Raw genomic sequence first — 20895 nt, 5'->3', positions numbered from 1 at the left:
ACAATGATTGGAGACGCTTATATGGTTTTAAATAAATTTTCTGGAATGTTGTTAAGTTTATTTATATAACATTTAGTTATTTATATTATTACCACAATTAATGTTTGATGTGCTACTGAACTATTTATTTAACTTAATAATCAAAGCTTCATGTTTATATATATATATTTATTTACATAACTGATTTATAAAATACCAATTTTCTTTTATGTCTATGAATTTAACCATATAAACCCAACCAATCGATTAAGCTAAAAAAAATTTCTGAAACAAATAAATTCTGTTAAAATATATAGACTCTATAAAGCTTCAAACCGTATACCATAGTTAAACTATTTTGTGGTCCACAGATCATTTACAATGGATGAGCCCATCAGCATATTTTTGTCATTAACACATTTTTTCATACGAGCATCATCTTTTAACGTCTTTGCGCATGTGCATTAAACTCTGATTGGTGAGCTATAGTGTAAAAATAATAATATTTTCAGTTTTTATTCTCTTGATATAAATGCTTTATTATTTATATTATAATTGAATAGTTTACACACCATATTGAATAAAATATTTTCATCCTATATCTATTTAAAATTACTTATCTTATTAAAATATATATTAATATAATATATTATTTAAATAATGTAGTTTATTTATTTATGAATTTATTAAATTAATTGATTTAATAAATTCTTTAAAGAAGTTCCCAAAACATAAAACCTTTTTTTCTATCATAAAGAAATACAAAAAACAGGGATATTGGTTAAATAAAAGTTAAAGTTCAGTCCCTATTTTTCTTTTCATAGAAAATTATTGTGAATTATTTAAAGTTTAGTTTATGGTGGTGAAATGTAAGAACATCGTAGCAAATTGTTAGTAGTGGTTATCGCTTTTCTATGGTCGTAATTTCTCGAGCTATAATATAGTCCTGCATATTATGCAGGTTTATTCATTAATTAATTCATTTCGGATGACTTACTGATAGATATCTGAAGCAGGACCTGTATGCGAGAATAACCATGATAGTTGTTATCTCTAGATAACAAATTTAAGTGATAACACCGTTAAAAAATATAAGAAATTAATCAACTTTTCAATTTAATTAAAATAAAATTTTATGAAAGTGCAACATTTATCAACTTCTGTGTTGGCGTTCGAGTGCAAGAGAAATTAATATTTTGTCAAAAAACTAGTATAAAAATTATAGTTTTTATCAAGTAAAATTTTTCTAATAAAAAAAAAAAATGTAAAAAATTCAAAAAAATCATTTAATTTATCCAATATTTCAAAAATACTTTTATTAATAAATTATGTCGTTTGACGATGGTGTACAAGCAACAAATAATGATGCGACTAAATGCAAATATTCTGCTGTAAAGATGGGTTACTGGGAAGATGATTTTATACATCATTTTGTGTCTGGTTTTGAACGAAAAACACCTGAAATAAATAGAGGATACTACGCTCGTACCAAAGGTGTATCTATGTTCATGGATAAATTTCTTAAGGTAGAAAGTTTTATCTTAAAATGTTTATTTTAATTTTGCATTTATGTTAATCAAAATGTTTCCAATAGAAAACTGGATCAAACTGCCAGATTATTAATTTAGGAGCTGGGTTTGATACATTATATTGGAGACTTAAAAATAGAAATTTAAGTGTAAATAATTATGTTGAAATTGATTTTGCTTCAGTAACATCAAAAAAATGCTATTTAATAAAGCGAAGTAAAGTCTTGTTGGATTCAATTTCTTCTCAGGGTACAATTATTTATTTAAATACTTAATTAGTTTTCTATATAAAATACTCTATTATTTTAGAAGGTGAAGTTCGAATAACGGGACCTGATTTACATGGATCTGATTATCACATTATAGGAACTGATCTAAGAAATCTTGCAGAAATTGAAAAAAAAGTTGTCCAAAGTGGTATTAATTTTAAAACTCCTACAATGTTCCTCACAGAATGTGTTCTAGTATACATGGAACCAGAAAGCTCAGCATTTTTATTACAATGGATTGCTAAAAAATTTGATGATGCATTTTTTATTAATTATGAACAGGTTGGGATTATTCGAATTGAATCAGTGTCTTACAATGAATGATAAAATTCAAGTATATATTCTTGAAGTTGTAACTAATTGATGAGTTGTATTATTTATTGAAATTTTACTCATTATAAAAGTTGATTAACTATTCTACACACAATATCTTCAAAAATACAAAATAATTTCATTTTCAAAAACTTATAAAATTATAACTCCTTCAATAGATATTGAAGTTTTTAATTGATTATTTATCTGGCATACATCATAGAAAGTCATCTAATTAAAAAGATGACTTTTAATAATAATAAGTTTAATAGAAAATAACTTTTAAACTAGTGTTTTTGGAGATATTATTGAAACCTGAGTCTATTTACATTAATTATTAGGCATTCTGCATCGTACTACTCCTTCCACTTATAAAAATAATAATATCTTCTAAAATTATTGTTCAAAGTAATTATCAACCAGTCATTGTCTTAATTATATTATATTCAATATAAAAACTAGTTAATTTTATATGTATTCATTTTAAAACTCAATTTGATATAGATTTAAGAGATAAAAAAAGGGATAGCAAATAATTTTTTTTTAATCTAATGCATATTAAAATTATAAGATTTTTGTGTTTTTGAATATACTGTGTAAGGCATAGTTAATTAATCATCTTGTATTATATATTACTTAAGATGCTACTTTGTTAAAATTTTCTTTATGCCATAAAAATAACCAAGTATTTTGGTTAAAACGAATTCAGCAAATTAGTATCAGTTAGTATACTTAAAGTAACATTTTGATGAGCTCAAATTCAAGAATTAATACTTGAAATGGTTAAAAATTATTGCGAGAAACTTTGAAAGTTGTTCAATATTTAGAAGAAAGACTTAATACATTTTAGGTGAACATGGGTGATACTTTTGGTAGAATCATGCTTGATAATCTACGAAATAGGGGATGTCAATTAGCTGGTGTTGAAAGATGCCTTAATTTACAAACACAAATAGATAGGTGATTATACGTGGCTTTCATTCAATTTATTATTTAAAAACATGTATATGGTGAAGCAGGGTAATTGTAAATGATTTTTTAAATAAATGCAAACATTTTTATTTCAAACTTACATGTAATATGATAGCAAACAAATAATGGCCTACATTTTTCAATTTAAAATAAAATCTGTAAAATATTCTAAGAGAAAAAATGTATTTACAATTACACCACTTCACTTTATTTAGTTAAGTATATTTCAATACATAAAGTATATATTTTTTTAATGTACTATTAAGAGCGTTCTAAACATTCATTATTTTTTATGTACATATTGATTTGAAAATGCTTCAAAAATATTTTATTTTCTGAAGGTTCATCAACACTGGATGGGAAAGTGCTCGTTCTTGGGACATGAATAATATTTATGAACATTTACCTGATGCAGATAAATACCGTATGGAAAGACTTGAAATGCTTGATGAATTAGAAATTTTACAACAGCTGCTTCAACATTACTGCATTACAATTGCTTGGAAAGGAAGAACTATGGCAGATATTGATTACTTATAGCAGTTACAACAGCAAGTTATGAATGATATTGAACATAACTTGCGCATTGGATGTTGATTTAAAATATTTTTATAGCTTTTAAGTTCAACTCCTAATATAATATAATCAGTTGATATTTTATGTGTAAAATAATTCATTTTTGTATAAAGAACTGTGAATCATAGTAGTTTAGAAATGTAGTTAACATAATACATATTAAAATTGTAATATATTTGACATGGTATCATGTCATATTACCAAGTCTTTGATATCAAAACTTAGTCATATATAACAAAAATATAGTAAATGTCCTTGTCTTTAAAACAAACTAACCATATGTTTTCTAGAAATTAAAACCCATCTAAAAAAAGATTAATATGTAACTAAGTAAAAAGTATTATCAAAAATATTTATAAACCAAAGTTTCCTTTTTAGAGAACTAATATATATTGATTGTACAAATTATAGCATTAAAATATATACAAATCTTTGTTAAAATATAATACATTTTTCTTTAAAACTTTAATCTTTTTACAATATTTGGTTATAATTATTCACAAATTTATCACATTTAGTTCCTAAAAATCAACAGATTACGAAAGCAAAAGGAATGTCTCATAAAAATATGTAAAATTTACTATAATCTTTTTTTTTATTATAAATATATACAAATATTTTATAAACATATTTATGTAATATAATTAATAAAAAATGGCCATTCTCTAGAAAAATATGATTAAAAAAACTAATTATTTTACAACACTTTTTAAAACAAAAGATATTTGGCAAAAAATAAGGTAAAAACTAAATAGGAAACATAGTGTTGAACCTATGTATAATACTTGAATTGGGTGATACAAGTATTATACAAGTACAGTTATGTAACTCTGAAAAATCAAAGAGAATATCCAAGATATATTTATAATAACCAAATTCATAGTATAAAATATTTAAAAAAGATTTAAATAGTTCATTAAGAGGTGGTGCTTCCTTTATTTAGCCAAATACTACACAATTGAAATATTAAAATAAATGTTTAACTTTTAATATTAAGTATGGGGCGAATTTTTAATAATTTTGCAAAATTGAGATTGCAATTATAAAAATTAAATTAAATCATTTATTATTGAAACATTACAATATCTAATATAACTGTAAATTAAAATTTATAAATAATGATTTAATTGTTAACTCTATTGATTAATGATCAAAAGTGTACTACATAATTCAGTGTCAATTATTTTTTGCTAGAAAATAGTAACTGAGGAACATAATAAGACTATTTAATTAAATTATAAGTACTAATTAATTACTAAATAGTATAATTATATTTAATTGTCAATAATATGACCATATTAAGTAATAAATTATAACTATTTCAGCAAAAAATTTGTGTCGAGAGTAAAAATTTACTATTTATATCAAAATACTTATATTACTAACTCTAATAATTATACTAAAAATTTAGACTAAATTGAGATCTTAAGTAATGAAAAAATAAATACATTATTTATTATCAAATAACAGTTTCAGAATTAACAGAAATATTACTTCGATAAGCAGGAGGTGGTTGTTCTGATGGTGCAAAAAAAGTAGAATGTGTGGGGGGTATTAGCCTTGGTTTACCACGTGCTCCATGAAAGTTAGAGTAAGTTGATCGTGCAGAAGTTGGCCTCTCTGACTCCGTATCTAACGCTGGATTAATAAAACCTCTATTGACATTCCTCAATTCAACGCGACATTCAGGAAACAGTGGATGATTTGAATCGTTTGATGTTGATGAATCATTTAGTCCACTATCTAATAATTAAATAGAATAGGTTTTTTGTAAAATCCCAACTTAATATATAATAATGTTGAATCATTTACTAGAGTATTGTTGTTGTATAAGCCTAGAAACAGGATTTTTATGTCTACGACTTGAATATTGTGAGCTTGATTGTCTTCTCAAGTATGGTGGAGGAGCTTGATGAGGAGGAGGTAGAGTACCTCGTGATGTCACACTTCGTCTTTTTACTCTTCTAGGTGTCATAGGCTTATTATGAGAATTTTGAGTATCTAAATCGTCATCTAAATAAAAAATAACTAATGTGACAATAATTTTTATAATTATTCAAGAAAAGAAAATGTTCTATAGATAGAACTATGCTGCTTGGTTTAGATCAAATTATATAGCAAAAGAAGATAGATTTTTTATTGAAAATATGCCCAAAATTAATTAATCTATATAAAATGCAAATTTAAAGATTTTTTGATTTCACATTCAGATTTTTAGTTTCAAGTCTTGTAAAATAACCCATTTAAAATAAAAATTCCACTTAAAATAACTATAGAGTTAATTCTATTATAAATTTAAAAGTATATAAATGCTCTTATTGTTCTTAAATATTTATAAAATAATTTTTTTAACAATTGGATTATACCATCACTTTCAGTATTGGTGCTAATCACATCAATATCTTCTCCTCTTCTTGAACTATATTCTATTGAGTAAATTGGTGTAATGGTGCTTTGAGCTTTACTTTTATAATATATTCCTGAAATGTGTTATTTTGTTATTATAAAAATGTATTAAATAAAAATAATCTAAGATCTTAAATTTATTAAGACAATTTTTGATATCAAGAGATAAATAAATATAAAAATCTAACATACCATCATCTCTAGACTTTGAACAACATGATACATATAAACTGCATAATATACCACATATCTATAAATATAAATACAAACAAATTTTTTTTATAATATAGGATGATTAAGATTCTAATTAAATTATTTATTTTATAAATATTATTAATAGTTTTTGACACATATATTAGGTTGACACAATATAAATCAATATTCAAAATGAGAGAGGTATATTTGATTAAAAATTAAATAAATCAAACTCCTCAATTTTTTAATCAAAGTCAGTTAAATGATTTAGTTGACATTTAGATTACTCTAAAGAATCTTCAAAATTATTAAGCGTTTAAAAAATCATTAAGCATTTTCAGCACACCATTTGAAAACCAGAAACGTTTTATTAGTACTTGTTATTAATTATAAAACATAGTGAACTAATTAGACTTAATTAATATTTATAGTCATACTAACAATTTACTTTGATAGTATTTATGCTATAATTTATTTAATTTTCAATAAATCTGTACCAAATTTTTACAAAAGTAAATTTACATATAAAAGTTCTATATTTATTTTAAAAAATTAAACAAAACTTCAATAAGTTAAAGATTTTTAAACTCTAAAGAGTTTTTAAACTTTGAATTTTGTGCAAATTTGGACAAAAATTTATAGTTTTTTTACTCATATGTCAATGTAAAACTAATTCATGTTGAAGAACTGGACATTTTACTAGTTGGAACAAGTAGTAACCTAGTGTATATATACAAGGAAATTCACTTATTATAAACCCCACTTAATTAATCAAAAAACAAAAATAATATTAATTTTTTTATTGGTTTCTTTTAGTATAATTTTTTTCTTAATGTATTAATAATAACATTTTTTTATGTTTATCCCTTATACCTTAAGGGTATCAACATGAATTTTTCATATGACAAAACACATAATTAATTAGCTTATTTGTAAGATAATGATTTAATTACGAAAATGATTGGTCAATAACAACTTTGGGACTAGTATTTTGGAAATTATTAACAATTTAAAGTAATGACTTGAGATGAAAATTGGGACTACTATTTTTATAACTAAACATTCTTCTGCTGTACTCTTCCAGTCACTTAGATATGAATATGTCAATAAATTCCAAAATACTAATCCAAAATTGTAGTCTTTAAAATTTTTTTATGCACAATCAAAATTTTGTAAAATTAAATTATTTAATGCATTTTAAATAAAATTACTTTAACATTCATAAATACAGTACTTAATTATAATATAAAATATAATATCTCAAAATAAATACAATAGAAACATTTTAGAATCATCTCTTATAACTTAAAGGAATGTCAACTTAATATTTTTAAATGACAACATACATATTTAACTAGCTTATAAATTTAGGAAATAATATAATTAAGAAAATGAATGATCAATAACAACTTATTGATTATAGAAGTTATTAACAATTTAAAGCAATAACTGGAGGTGAGGAGTAGGTGCTGTTATTTTCCCAACCGTATTCTTTATCCCACCTAAGTATAAAAATGAGAATAACATCCAATGTACTGTCCAAAAAAGTTGTTATCGATCAATCATTTTCTTAATCAAATAATTTTCTATTTTATAAGTTAATTAAATATGTATGTTACCATTTAAAAAAATAATGTTGACATCCCTATACATTATAAGGGATAATAGGAAAAAGTAATTATTAGCTGATAAATCAAGAATTACATGTAAGTAAAAGAAATCAAAATTCATTTTTCCAATATTATATTTATTTTATAAGTAATGCGGTTTATGATAAACTGATCACTGTATAGATAATATTTATTTTTATTTATATTAATATACATTATTATTGGCCGACCCCAAGTAGTTGGGATTAAGGCGAGGAAGAAGAAAATTAATATACATTATTAATTAAATTTTTAGCTATTACATTTATTTATATTATATATAATTTTTTTTATTTATATAAAGAATTGTATAGGTAGGCCTTGCCTAACGCGTAGAAACATACGTTTTGGTGAATGGATTCCAGGTTCGATCCCTGAGATTTTTATTTTAATTATGTCATTAGTGGTATCTTGTCTCTGGTGCAAGCTGGCCATTATACCGTCATTATTTGTTTAGCCAAGAACCATTTTTGACTCCCTAACATGTAATAGAAGGCCATCACCCTCTATAATATGTAAAATTTATCTTTTTTTTTAATTTATATAAATAAATGTAATACCTATAAGTTACATTATTTATATATAACATAATATAATAAATTATATTTAATCATTATTTTTATTAATTATTTATTATTGACAATTTGCTTATTTCATTATTAATAAAAATAAATACTAATAAATTATTAATATGAATAATAAATAGTATCTAAATTTTTTTTTATTAATAATGAAATAAATAAATTGTCAATAATAAATAATTAATAAAAATGTAGCACTTTATTTTTGAAAATTAAAGTATTGTTGTTTAAAGTGCTTTAATTAATTAAATTTAACACGTGTGCAATTGTGAATTTATGTAATTAAATTATTTAAAATAAAAAATGCAGTGCATTTTTTTAAATTCACATTAAGTGAATTAACTTAACAAATTATAAATTTATATGTATTAGTAATAAATTATTGTTATTAAAATGTAATATATTAATTAAAATAAATATTTTTATACTAAAAATCCAGTTGTATGAATTTAAAATTCAAAATATTTATATATATTATTATAAATTATAAACAATCAAAGAATATAAATGTTAGTCAAACGTGACAGCTGACCATGATGTGCGATAATCTTTTTTATTTGGACCCTCTGTAAAGAAATTTTACTTCAAAATTATTAATATTATTTTTATTTTTCGATTAATTAAATGGTCAATAATAATAAATAAATATATATATATATATATATGTTTGACTTACAGCAAAAAGTATTTGAAGAGTTGCTTGAATCATCTCGATTTTTTGATAATCTACAACACAGCCTGTTATTAAATCTGGCCTGACAGTTTTGATAGCATCTTCTTCAATGCCTGTATGATTGGGATAAAAAAATATTTTACAACCAGGACCATTAGATTCCCACCAGCTAACACTTTCTGCTCCAAGACTCATGATATCATAACTCTAAAAAAAATACATAATAGTATAATTAATTTAAAATAAACATATAATGTTAACTTATTGTAAAGTCATGTTTAAAAAATGTTACAATAATTTCATGTATAAATATATATTCTTTATATTTTTAATACAATGCAAAAGAATGTATTATTAACTTTTACATTACCTTTAAAATAATTATCATATAACAATAACAATATAACTTCTAATAAACAGCACTGTAAACTATATGCATTTATAAGTTTTGTTTGAACTACTTTAAAGGGTCCCATGTTTGTGTAACTTTATGTAGAATTATATAGTAATGCGGAAATATTTTCAGTTTCAAGGGAGTATTAACCCCTAATCAACGCACAATTATAACATAGGAAAAAATACATTATTAAGTTTTTAAGTTGATTAATAAATATTTGTACTGGCTGAAGGTGTTTTTAGATAAACTTAACAAAATGTAGTAATGCATATAATTCACATTCCTGTTAATGAGTCTCCCTAACAAGTCATCAATTAAAAAAACCTATTAAATTAATATAACTGATCTTTATATCATAAATTTAATGTTATGTATAAATATTTTTTGATATTTTTAATATTTTCCTAACAAAAATATCATTAAAAAAAAATATTGTTTTAATCATTACGAAGGACATGTGTTTGAAAATAATTTATTTTTTGCTTGCAAAAATTAATTGAATCAGATATTTTTATTTTTTATGAGAGTATTTGTCATTATATGCAATTACTTAACATTCTAGCTTAAGTTAACTCTAGTTCAATATTTTATATAAAAAGTGTTCAATAAGTAAGGAAACAGGTCAATCGATACAAACAATGAGAACAATAGAAACCCTTTTCCTTACTTACTGAACACTATATATATATGTATAGTGATTCATTAAGAATAAGACACTCATTTTCTCAGAAACTATTGAAAAAGTTTAAAAAAAAACTATTCACACAAAAAACTATTAAAATGATAAAAAAAAAAAATTTACAAACAATTTCATTCTTATAATTTTTTTTAAGGTTATTCATCTATGATTAATAATGATTTTATCTACTAATTTAATTTTCTTTTTAAATACATTTATAAAAAGAAATTAGATTTCTAAACATATGTAATAAATAATTATGTTATTTACCTGTTTTAATATTTTATTTTTCAAGTAAAAATGTAATTAATTTATAATACTTTGATTGCAAATGTATTATGTAATTAGACGGTAAACATGTTAATAAACAATTAAGTAACAATGTGATTAAAGTTAGAAGTATTGCATTTTTGCAATATTAAGGTGTTAAAGGTATATATACTATTATAGATCATTTTCTATTTTAAATATGTATGTTACCATTTAAAAAAAGTTAATTTTAGTCATGTAAGTTATAAGGGAAGATATTAAAAAATAATTAATAGCTGATAATCAAAAAATATATGTAACTAAAAAAGCCAATATATTTTTTTTAATATTGTATTTATTTTGCGAGTAATCCAATGGTTTACGATATACCGATACGATATACAATGACTATGAGACTATGTGAGAAATAAAATTTTTAAAAATCACTTTGACTAAATTTTGTTGATGTTGTAACTGTTGCTCGGGCAAACTATAACAATAGTTTTTATCACTTTATCAATACCATATACACACATACTTTTTTTTTATATAAATACTTAAACAAAAATTTTTTTTTAATTTAAAAAAGAATTAATACAACACATTTATAGTCAAATAGTTTAAATAAAAGTTTACCTACACCTAAATTTATTAAGATGACTTTACTCACATTTAATTTTATATCCAAGTAATATAAGACGACAAATATATTCCAAATAGACCAAACAATACTCCATACTGAATACTGAAAAAATTCATAATAAATTAACAAAAAAAAAAAAAAACATATTATGATTAGCATACCGATAAAAGATATAAAACATCTGACTGTATTACACCAAATATTCCAAATATAATAAATAAGAGTTCAAAAAAATTTGCTAGAACTGATCCCCACATAAATCCAAGGAAGTCAAATACTTGTCGTGCTCCTACGGAAACCTATTTTTAAACAGAAATTTTATGAATAATAATAGTATTTAAGTTGATTTATTTTACATACCATTTGAAACATGAAAATTGTAAGTAATAAATACTTGCAAAATTCCATGACATTGCTATAAATTTTCTCAATAAATAATCAATATAAGTAACAAAATGAAATTCTGATTAATTAATTAAGAACATCCATAAATTAAGTTGAAATAACAATTATGATATATTTATTCAATTATTAGTAACTTAAATAAAAATTAATTCATTTTAGAAAAATATTAAAATTTGTATAATTAAAACTATTAAATTCTAATAGGCATTTAAATATACTGTACTAGATATAATTATTAATTGAAAATGTTACAATTAATCAAAAACGAAATTTACCAACTATAAAATCGCACAATCCCAAAGTAAAAATATAGGATTATCAGAGCAGGTGATAAATGCTTCACAATTCACCCCACTTGTAATACCTTTCATAATACAAAAATTGGTAAGAGAATCTGATGGTGTATAGCACTTGTTTTGTTTATATATATTTACCTATACTTGTGGGTGAAAGAACCTGTTCCAGCATGGTACAGTTTAGCCATTAATGATTTTAAAAATACCGTATAGCGATATACGATATCGTATTTATGAAACGACGATTTACACTTATTATTGGTTTAATAAACCCTTATTATAATTTTTATTTTCAAAATAATTTTCCAGTAATAATTTTTCTGAAATATCTTAACATAACTTATTTTTATGATTTATTATTAAAAATATTAAACCGGTTTTTTTTTCAATTTTAAAAATTATAATTAGTTTATAAGAAAAAAGATCTTTATAATAACAAGCTGTCAACCTAATTTTTAGAATTAATCGTTTTTGAGAAAAAAATATTTAATTGTAATTTTTATTCGGTGTTTAACAGTTCATTTTTTTTTTAATATTAATTAATTGACAATTTTATAAAAGTATAAATAACTATATATTCTATTCAAGTAGTTTTTACATGATTTATTTATTAGTACTGTGTTTGATTTTATATATAGAAATACAATTGCACAGTATAGAAAAATTATTAATAAATATACAAATTATTAATAAAGTATAAAAATAATGCATTTACAAACGAACAAAGATATATACAAACTTTTCTATCATTGACGAGTTTATTATATATCAACAATATATACAAATGAATAGAATTTATTTTACAAATGTTACAATGACTATTAATTTTTACAATGTTTGTTAAAAATTAGAATTTAAGACTGCTCTTGTTTTTGCTGAAGATCAGTATGAATAGAAATTATGTGACGGCCAGGAATCATAACAAGACCTAAAAGGCGAGATTCTCCAGTGTCTAAATCTAAAAAAATAAAATAATTTTTTAAATACACACATACATTTCTTTATAAAAATAAATATACATATACAAAATAATTCACTTATCATGAACCATATAATTAATCAAAAATTAAAAATAATGTAAATAATTTTTTTATTAATCTCTTTTAGTTTAATGGTTTTCTAATTATCATAAAAAATTTCTTATGTTTATCTTTTATACTTTATAAGGGTATCAAATTTAATTTTTCAAATGACAACACACATAATTAACTAGCTTCATGTATCTTATTAATAGCTAGTTAATTATCTAAATTAGATAATGATCTAAATAAGAAAATGATTGGTCGATAACAATTGTAAAACGGGAGGTGAAGATTGAGTACTATTCCTCACACCTAGATATGAATATGTCAATAAATTTCAAAATACTAGTTTAAAAGTTGTTATCGACCAGTCATTATCTTCATTAGATTATTATCTTACAAATAAGTTAGATAATATGTCATGTCTTTTGAAAAATTGAAGTTGATACTCTTATAAGGTATAAGAGAGAACATAAATTTTTTTTATAAATTTTTTAACTAAAAAAAGCCAATTAAAAAACTATTAATATTAATTTATTTTTCGATTAATGAAGTGCTTTATGTTAAGTGAACACCCTATATATATATATATATAAACGGTAGCACAGTGTGAGCATGTCATAGTTGGAACAAGTATAGATGATATCTGACAGTGATTAAAATCACTATTATAAGAAACCTTTTGATATAAATCTGTAGATATTGTTTAATTTTAAGAAATTGGTAGATTATTCAAAAGCAAAATCTTAAAATTAAAATTAATTAATTATTAAAAAAATCATTGCCAAGGGCAATGATTTTACTGAATCGCAAAAATTAGTCGCATTTGTCATTTGATAAAATTGGCAATTTAAACTGATTCAAATGTTAAAATTACTTTTTTTTTGACTTTAAAGAAAAAAAAAATTTGAAATAAGTTTAACTTTATATTCTATGTCTATTAGATTTATTTAATATTCATGAAAATCAGTGTACTCCCCTTATAAGGTATAATACAATAAATTAAAATACAATACCAAGAATTTTAACACAAAAAAACCCAGCACAGTGGGGTCGTGGCATAGTTGGGTCCAGTATAGGTGATACCTGACAGTGATTAAAATCACTATCATAAAAAATGCTTCTATACAAATCTGTAGATAGTGTTTAATTTAAAAAAAAATTTTCTAAAAAAAGTAGGTCAAGTGAGAGCTGAGAAAATAAATGATAGCTACAAAAAATAACCACATAGTAAAATATTAATATGAAATTACGGTAGGTTTGGTGTTCAGTGAGAGCTAAAAATAGTATTGTTAAGATTAATATGGAGTCAGCAAATTTTTTATTACAATTTATGGTAAATTTATCAGAAAAGCTCGATTTTTTTTTAATTTTTATCATAATAGATCACTTAAATAGAAATCATAGTAATCATTTCTAATTAACTTTTGGTGTGTAAAAAGATTTTACAATGGAAATATTTAGAACTTAATTAATTTTGATTTACTTTAACTAAAAGAACCAATAAAAAAAAAGTTGTTAAAAAGATTTACTCAATTGAACGTATTATGAAATTTGATTATAATTGTAAAAATCCATTGTTAAATTGAAGTGAAACCAAAAATCATTTTTTTTAGATTTATGATTTATATAACAAAATGTATCAAAAAAATTTGGAATGTTTTAGACTGGTAGTAGCACATATAAATACAGTAAAAAATTTACAATTTACAAAGTAAAGTTATTTACTTTTGTAGTTGAATCTTTTATGATATTAAATCTAATTTGACAATAAATACTTTAACAATATTAGAAATGAATGATTTTAATTGTTTGTATGGTTAAAGCTGGTTAAGCTACTTTTTATTTAATTATTGGATTTTTTTTTAATTTTTGAGGGTAATATTTAAAACTAAATGCGCATTGTAATTATTTGACATATTGTTGAAAAAAGTAGGTTAAGTGAGGGTTGGAAAAATAAATCGCAGCCACAAAAACACATAGTAAAATAATATTAACATGAATAAGAAATTTATCTTCTCATGAGGGCATCACTACAGTGATGTGATCTTTGATATTTATTGAAGTTAATGAATCTAAATGAGATAAAAATCAAATGAGTTAAACATTTTTTTCTAACTCAAAAAGAATTAAGAAAAAATTCAGTGCCACAGGCGTGAAAGACCCAATTGTTACCGTTTTAGAAACCATACGTCGCATTCGTCACTTAATAAAAATGGAAATTTATCTAGTTCAAATTTTAAAGTTATTTTTCTCGACTTCAAAGAAACAAAAAAATTTAAATATGTTCAACTTTTTATAATATGTCAATTAGATTGATATAATATTAAGTGTAATGCCTTTATAATAAAATAAAATACAAAACCAAGAATTTTAACACATAAATAGCATATTTTTGAATACGGTAGCTATTATCACCATGAAGACAAATTAAAGTCCTTCATATTTATTAAAGTTATTGAATCTATTTATAAACTTTTGTAAGGTATTAAAAAAAAATAATAAAATACAAAATTGAAAATTTTAACACAAAAATAGCAAACGGAAACCATTTTTACCATGAAGTCATAACATAAGGTCCAAAATTTTTTTTTTCCATAATAAAGTATATGACATTAATTTTAATTTAAGATATATATAAAAGTGTCACTATTTCCAAAACACTTTCAAAATATAAATTGCAAAAAATGTCAGTTTTAAAATGTGCAAAAATAATTAAAAATTTTTTTTTTTTGAATAATTGACAATTTTATACAAAATTTTTCATTTTTCCATGTTATTTAAATGGGGAGGAAAGAACTCTTAAGCAACCTCTTAGTGTTTATCGTAATACAAAACAAATAGCTTTAAAAAGCAAAGATAAGTTAAGTATATAAAGATGAAAATGGAATCTGTGTAGATATTCATGTAAATGTGATCGAACCTTCGACATTGTTAGCTTGGTTAACAATTTAGAGTAACGCCCACTGTCATGAAGCTTTTGTTATAAGAAGATACGAAGGGCAATATCTAGATATGAGGTACAGACGAAGTGCAAAACACAAATACTTCGGGATTAGGAAAGGATAATGAAGTATAAGGTGCAGACTAAGTATAAGAATAAGTACTCATAAATTTAGAGGATAAAAGTAGGCGAGTGTAAATGGTATCAAAAAGAATGAATAAACTCTTGACTTGATATAGTAAACAGGACAGTGACAATCAAGTACCGAGACTGAAGAATGACACAAAGCAAATGGCTACATACTGGAGTAGACTGATAATCATAACCAAGTCCTTAAGATTTAAATAGTGTTAAATTATTTGTTAATTTGTAATAATTATTTTAATTTATCAGTCGCTATTAGCAGATGGGCGATTTATATTTTATTTTATAATATTTTTTACAATAGTGGTAATGTGATACCATAATAGGCTGTTAAAATTTTCAAATATGAACGGTTATCTTTTTTTAATGTATGTTAATGATTTTTAGAGAATGAAGTCTAATATTTATATAAATTATTACCTTTTCTATTAAAATACTCATAGCAGGTACTAAGAATAATATTGGCATCTTTATCAGTGCATACAAATGTTCCAATCAGAATTCGACCATCTGTTAGATGAATTTTCATGGGTTGATTTAACCATTCTAAAAGTTTTCTTCTGCCTTCAGAATACTGCTGTAAATAAACTACTTAGTTAGTATTATAAGATACTCCAGATTTAGGTAAAGTTTAATTTTTGTTTTAATTTAAACACTCATGAATATACTATGAGAACAGGTATATGGACATGATAACCAAATTCTCCCTTCTTCTTTTTGAAAACAATCTAGGAAACTTAGTATGCTCATCTTATAACCTTTATTATTTTGTTAAATATAATTATTACTCCCCTATAAATGATTTGTTAAACAATAAAGTCAGCTTTTTTTTTAAATATAAATTTTTTTATAATTTTGAAATACAATAATAATAATTTTAATACACACAAAAAAAAATAGCTTTTTATAACAAATAAATGTAATTTTTTTTATAATATCTTTTTTTAAGTAAATCAAAAATATATTATTAAAATAAAAAAGTTACTCCAGCTGATATCTCTGACGCTCCTTTTTGAATTTACATATATTTACACAATTATGATAAAAATTGGAAATTTTTTAAATATTTTGACATATATATACAATATTAAAAATAATTTTATTAATAGTTTATTAATAATAACATAACAATATATTTGTGATTATATCTTAGAGTATGATATTTCTTAAATGAGATTTAGTAAAACATAAAATAATTTCATGGATTTCCAATAAAAAGTAAAAAAATTAGAAACCTTAAATGATATTTTATGTTTTCAATATACTAAATCAAACATTAAAAAATAATTATTGATATTTTAAAACGGATTATATTTAATAATATTCGAGGTCATCTATCGATAAATTAGTATATTGAAACTATTATTTAGTAAATATTCTTAACAAATGAATAACATACCCTTAGACCAGAGAGTGAATCTTGATGATTAAGATTTTCAGTCTCCATAATTGAAACTATTTTAATATATTTTATTTTAGACGAAAAATTTAGATGTAATATAGGCAGATAAATTATATTTGAATACACTTAAATTACTAATAAAAAATCTCTGAAAGCAAACTTTAATAACTATATAACAATTTTTATTTAATTAACAAGAGTTGTGTAGAAAAATTATTACAATAATCATTAACTGCATAATATTTAATAATTATTCAGTATTAATTATATACAGTAATAATCAAATATAAACTTATTTTCGAAAATGGTTTTTAATTAGTTATCAACAAAAATTACAATAGGTTTTCCCAATTGTTATACAAAAGTAATATGTCCTAATGTAAAAATTTGCTAAAATGTCATATAAATGCTTACTAATAATAATTCAATTTCAGTAAATATGTTTAATACAATTTAATTTTACACTTTACAACTATATTATTATCTAATTTAATATATAAATAACTATTGATATTTTATTATTACGGTACAAAATCGAGATGTACAACCAAGGTGGATAAATCCACCTGTGTACAACCATTCAATATCGTGTTACTTATCATTGTAATTTGGTGTCTATAAAATTAACTGTCTTTTGGTAGAAGTGTTTATGTTCCATTTTATTGATAGGATTTTTATCACTTTATTTGCGGCTTGAGAGATTAATACATGGTTTCTTTTATTCGTTTTTTTACTGTTTAAATCTGTGTACTAATCAAGTTTTTTTGTATTAAAAAAAACTATTCAATAAACAACATTTAATTTTTTTCAAAGTTAATTGTTGAAATAATACTTCACTAAAACTAATTGATTTAAAATATTATTTATATTGAAATAATAATTCAAGACATCGAGGTTTAATAAAAATTAATATGTTAGTCTTTAAATCTTATTCTTCTGGACTAGCCTCAATTTTAAAGGTTGGGTTATATTATCCTATTATAGTTTGATTTTAATTTAAGTAATTAAAATAAAACTTATGAAGTTGTAAAAATAACTCGTTTAATATTTTATATTCAAAATTGTGTTGTCAATTTAAATAAAATTGTATTTTATTTTATTTACAGAGTCAAAAAATCATGAGGAATTCTATTTATTCATCATTAACATTAATTAGATATAAAAGTAACACGCCATTTAATACTGGTATTCTGTTTGTGCCTCAACAGGAGGTAATCTGTATAAATTATTTTTAATGATTCTTTGTTTTAGTTTAATTTATATAATTTATTTATTTTTTAGGCATGGATAGTTGAAAGGATGGGAAAATTTTGTCGAATTTTAGAACCTGGCTTAAACTTTTTAATACCCTTTCTTGATCGTGTGGGATATGTTCAAAGTTTAAAAGAATTAGCAATTGATGTTCCTAAACAAAGTGCTGTAACATTAGGTTATTAAATTTTTTTTATGCTATGTTCTTATATATTGTAAATTAGTATACATTGAAGACTAGCCTAAACATTAGTTGAGGATTCATTATTTGCTTAAAATAGTTCTAAAAGTTTTATACTCTTACTATAAATAGTTGCAAACTATTGCTGAACCAATAACTTAATGATTGATACATTTTTATAATTTTTGTTTTTCAATTTCATTGTAATACTAAAGTTAACTTATAAAAACTTCACTAATGTTTAATATTAACTTCTATTTTTAGATAATGTAACCCTTAATATAGATGGTGTATTGTATTTAAGAGTCAATGACCCTTATTTAGCAAGTTATGGGGTAGAAGATCCAGAATTTGCAATCACCCAACTTGCCCAAACTACCATGAGGTAATATCAAATATATTAAATTAATTAAAAAAAATAAAATATACTATTTGATCATAATGCCTTATTTTCTTTTCATTCAATTTTTGTAGATCTGAACTTGGTAAAATTTCATTAGATAAAGTGTTTCGAGAAAGGGAAAATTTAAATTATGCTATTGTTGAAAGTTTAAATAAAGCAAGTGCTTCATGGGGAATGGTGTGTTTTCGTTATGAAATCCGTAAATAAAATAAAATGAGTTAATAAGTTTTGTATTTTAAGTGTGTAATATTTTTGAGGTGACATTAAACTTCCAAATAGAGTACAAGAAGCAATGCAAATGCAAGTAGAAGCTGAAAGAAAAAAGCGAGCAGCAATATTAGACTCTGAAGGTATAAGAGAGGCTGAAATCAATGTTGCTGAAGGAAAAAGACAAGCAACCATTTTAGCTTCAGGTTTCTATCAACAAAAAACTCTTTATTAATTTTAGCATTTCCTAATGTGTTAATTTTTAATTATTATAAACATTTATATTTCAGAGGCTGATCAACAAGAACAAATTAATCGAGCTCAAGGAGAAGCAAATGCATTGTTAGCAGTAGCTGAAGCTAAAGCTAAAGGAATTAGACTTATTGCAGATTCTTTAAAACAAACAGTTAAGTAAAACTAGTAACAACACTTATATTTATCAAAAATAAATTAAAGGTATATGAAAAAAATGGTGGTAGTTCATTTTTTTCGATTTTAATTTTATAGTTTGATTTTATAACCATTTAAAATCCATTTAGTGAAAATTGTTTTAATTTTGCTTATATGGAAGTATTTATTTTTGTTTTATTATTTAAGAAATAGAAATGTATACTATTGTTTTTACTGTCCTAAAAATGTACAGAAATGGACTACTACCGTTTTTCCTCTGTGTCCTTCAAATGCATTTATTATAATGAAATTTAATTTTTTTAGGATGGATATAATGCAGCATCTTTGAAAATAGCAGAATCTTATGTAGAAGCATTTGGAAAGATAGCTAAATCAACAAATACTGTTATTATTCCTGGCAATACATCTGATGTCTCATCAATGGTCACACAAGTAAATGCTTTATAATATTTTATTAATATTAGTTTATTTTAAGCCAATAATTTTAAAACAATTTTTTTTTTTTTGATACTTTTTAACTAATTTTATTTAACTTATTTGCAAGATAATCCAAGTATAGTATAATATTTGTATGTAATAATGGTGTTTTCATATTTTTTATTTGTTTAAAATACATTTAGCTTACAAAATCGTTTTTTAACTTAATGTAATACTATTGAATATCTATTAAAGAAAAACAATTTTTTTTATAACTATAAATTGCTAGGTTTAACAACTAAGTTGATTATATTTGTACATTCATTAATATAAATAAAATATTGTATTGAAAATTTGTTTGCAGGCATTATCTATTTATAAATCATTATCCAGTAAAAATGATTTGTCCAAAAAATCTACTGCAGAAGACAAATAAAATACTATGGCATGTATTTTTATATATTTCACATTTTAACTTTTTTATACATCTTGTAAAAAAATTAATAAAGTATAATGTTTCAAATAAATTTTTTGTTAGAATCTAATAATATTTGTTATTTTGAAAAATCCTATATGTATGATATAATTAATTAGTTAATATTTTAACATGTTAATGAAATATAACAGTAATATTGTACAGATGTTTATTAATGTTATTTAAACACTATTTGTTAATTAGATAATCATTCATTAATTTTTATAG

General features: G+C 22.7%; 4 protein-coding genes across 4 annotated transcripts; 2 read left to right on the top strand and 2 right to left on the bottom strand.

Annotated features, from left to right (window-relative positions):
* The first annotated feature begins 788 nt into the window (after positions 1 to 788).
* On the top strand, positions 789 to 4028 carry LOC126894750 (leucine carboxyl methyltransferase 1). The gene is made up of 5 exons (XM_050665985.1): positions 789 to 1505; positions 1574 to 1757; positions 1818 to 2059; positions 2940 to 3049; positions 3403 to 4028. Exons 1-5 carry the CDS (start codon positions 1308 to 1310, stop codon positions 3599 to 3601), a joined length of 933 nt encoding a protein of 310 aa, XP_050521942.1. The 5' UTR covers positions 789 to 1307; the 3' UTR covers positions 3602 to 4028.
* A 769-nt stretch (positions 4029 to 4797) lies between these two features.
* LOC126894746 (sodium/potassium-transporting ATPase subunit beta-1-interacting protein) lies at positions 4798 to 11952 on the bottom strand. The gene is made up of 8 exons (XM_050665981.1): positions 11470 to 11952; positions 11271 to 11408; positions 11137 to 11211; positions 9145 to 9348; positions 6236 to 6293; positions 6004 to 6117; positions 5450 to 5650; positions 4798 to 5380 (listed from the first exon to the last, which is right to left on the bottom strand). The coding sequence occupies exons 1-8, from the start codon at positions 11515 to 11517 to the stop codon at positions 5097 to 5099; spliced, it is 1122 nt and encodes a 373-aa protein (XP_050521938.1). The 5' UTR covers positions 11518 to 11952; the 3' UTR covers positions 4798 to 5096.
* Positions 11953 to 12549: 597 nt separating this feature from the next.
* Positions 12550 to 17604, bottom strand: LOC126894754 (N-alpha-acetyltransferase 38, NatC auxiliary subunit). Its single transcript, XM_050665993.1, has 3 exons — positions 17320 to 17604; positions 16341 to 16497; positions 12550 to 12768 (listed from the first exon to the last, which is right to left on the bottom strand). Exons 1-3 carry the CDS (start codon positions 17365 to 17367, stop codon positions 12665 to 12667), a joined length of 309 nt encoding a protein of 102 aa, XP_050521950.1. The 5' UTR covers positions 17368 to 17604; the 3' UTR covers positions 12550 to 12664.
* A 451-nt stretch (positions 17605 to 18055) lies between these two features.
* On the top strand, positions 18056 to 20802 carry LOC126894748 (stomatin-like protein 2, mitochondrial). The gene is made up of 9 exons (XM_050665984.1): positions 18056 to 18281; positions 18429 to 18533; positions 18604 to 18751; positions 19019 to 19139; positions 19229 to 19356; positions 19415 to 19570; positions 19655 to 19770; positions 20079 to 20207; positions 20557 to 20802. The coding sequence occupies exons 1-9, from the start codon at positions 18234 to 18236 to the stop codon at positions 20626 to 20628; spliced, it is 1023 nt and encodes a 340-aa protein (XP_050521941.1). The 5' UTR covers positions 18056 to 18233; the 3' UTR covers positions 20629 to 20802.
* The last annotated feature ends 93 nt before the right edge of the window (positions 20803 to 20895 follow it).

Source organism: Daktulosphaira vitifoliae, unplaced genomic scaffold (genome assembly GCF_025091365.1).
Source record: "Daktulosphaira vitifoliae isolate Bord-2020 unplaced genomic scaffold, ASM2509136v1 Scaffold_1, whole genome shotgun sequence".
Classification (NCBI taxonomy): Eukaryota; Metazoa; Arthropoda; class Insecta; order Hemiptera; family Phylloxeridae; genus Daktulosphaira; species Daktulosphaira vitifoliae.
Note: the sequence above shows the minus strand (reverse complement) of the source record. Positions and strands in the feature narration are given on the sequence as shown.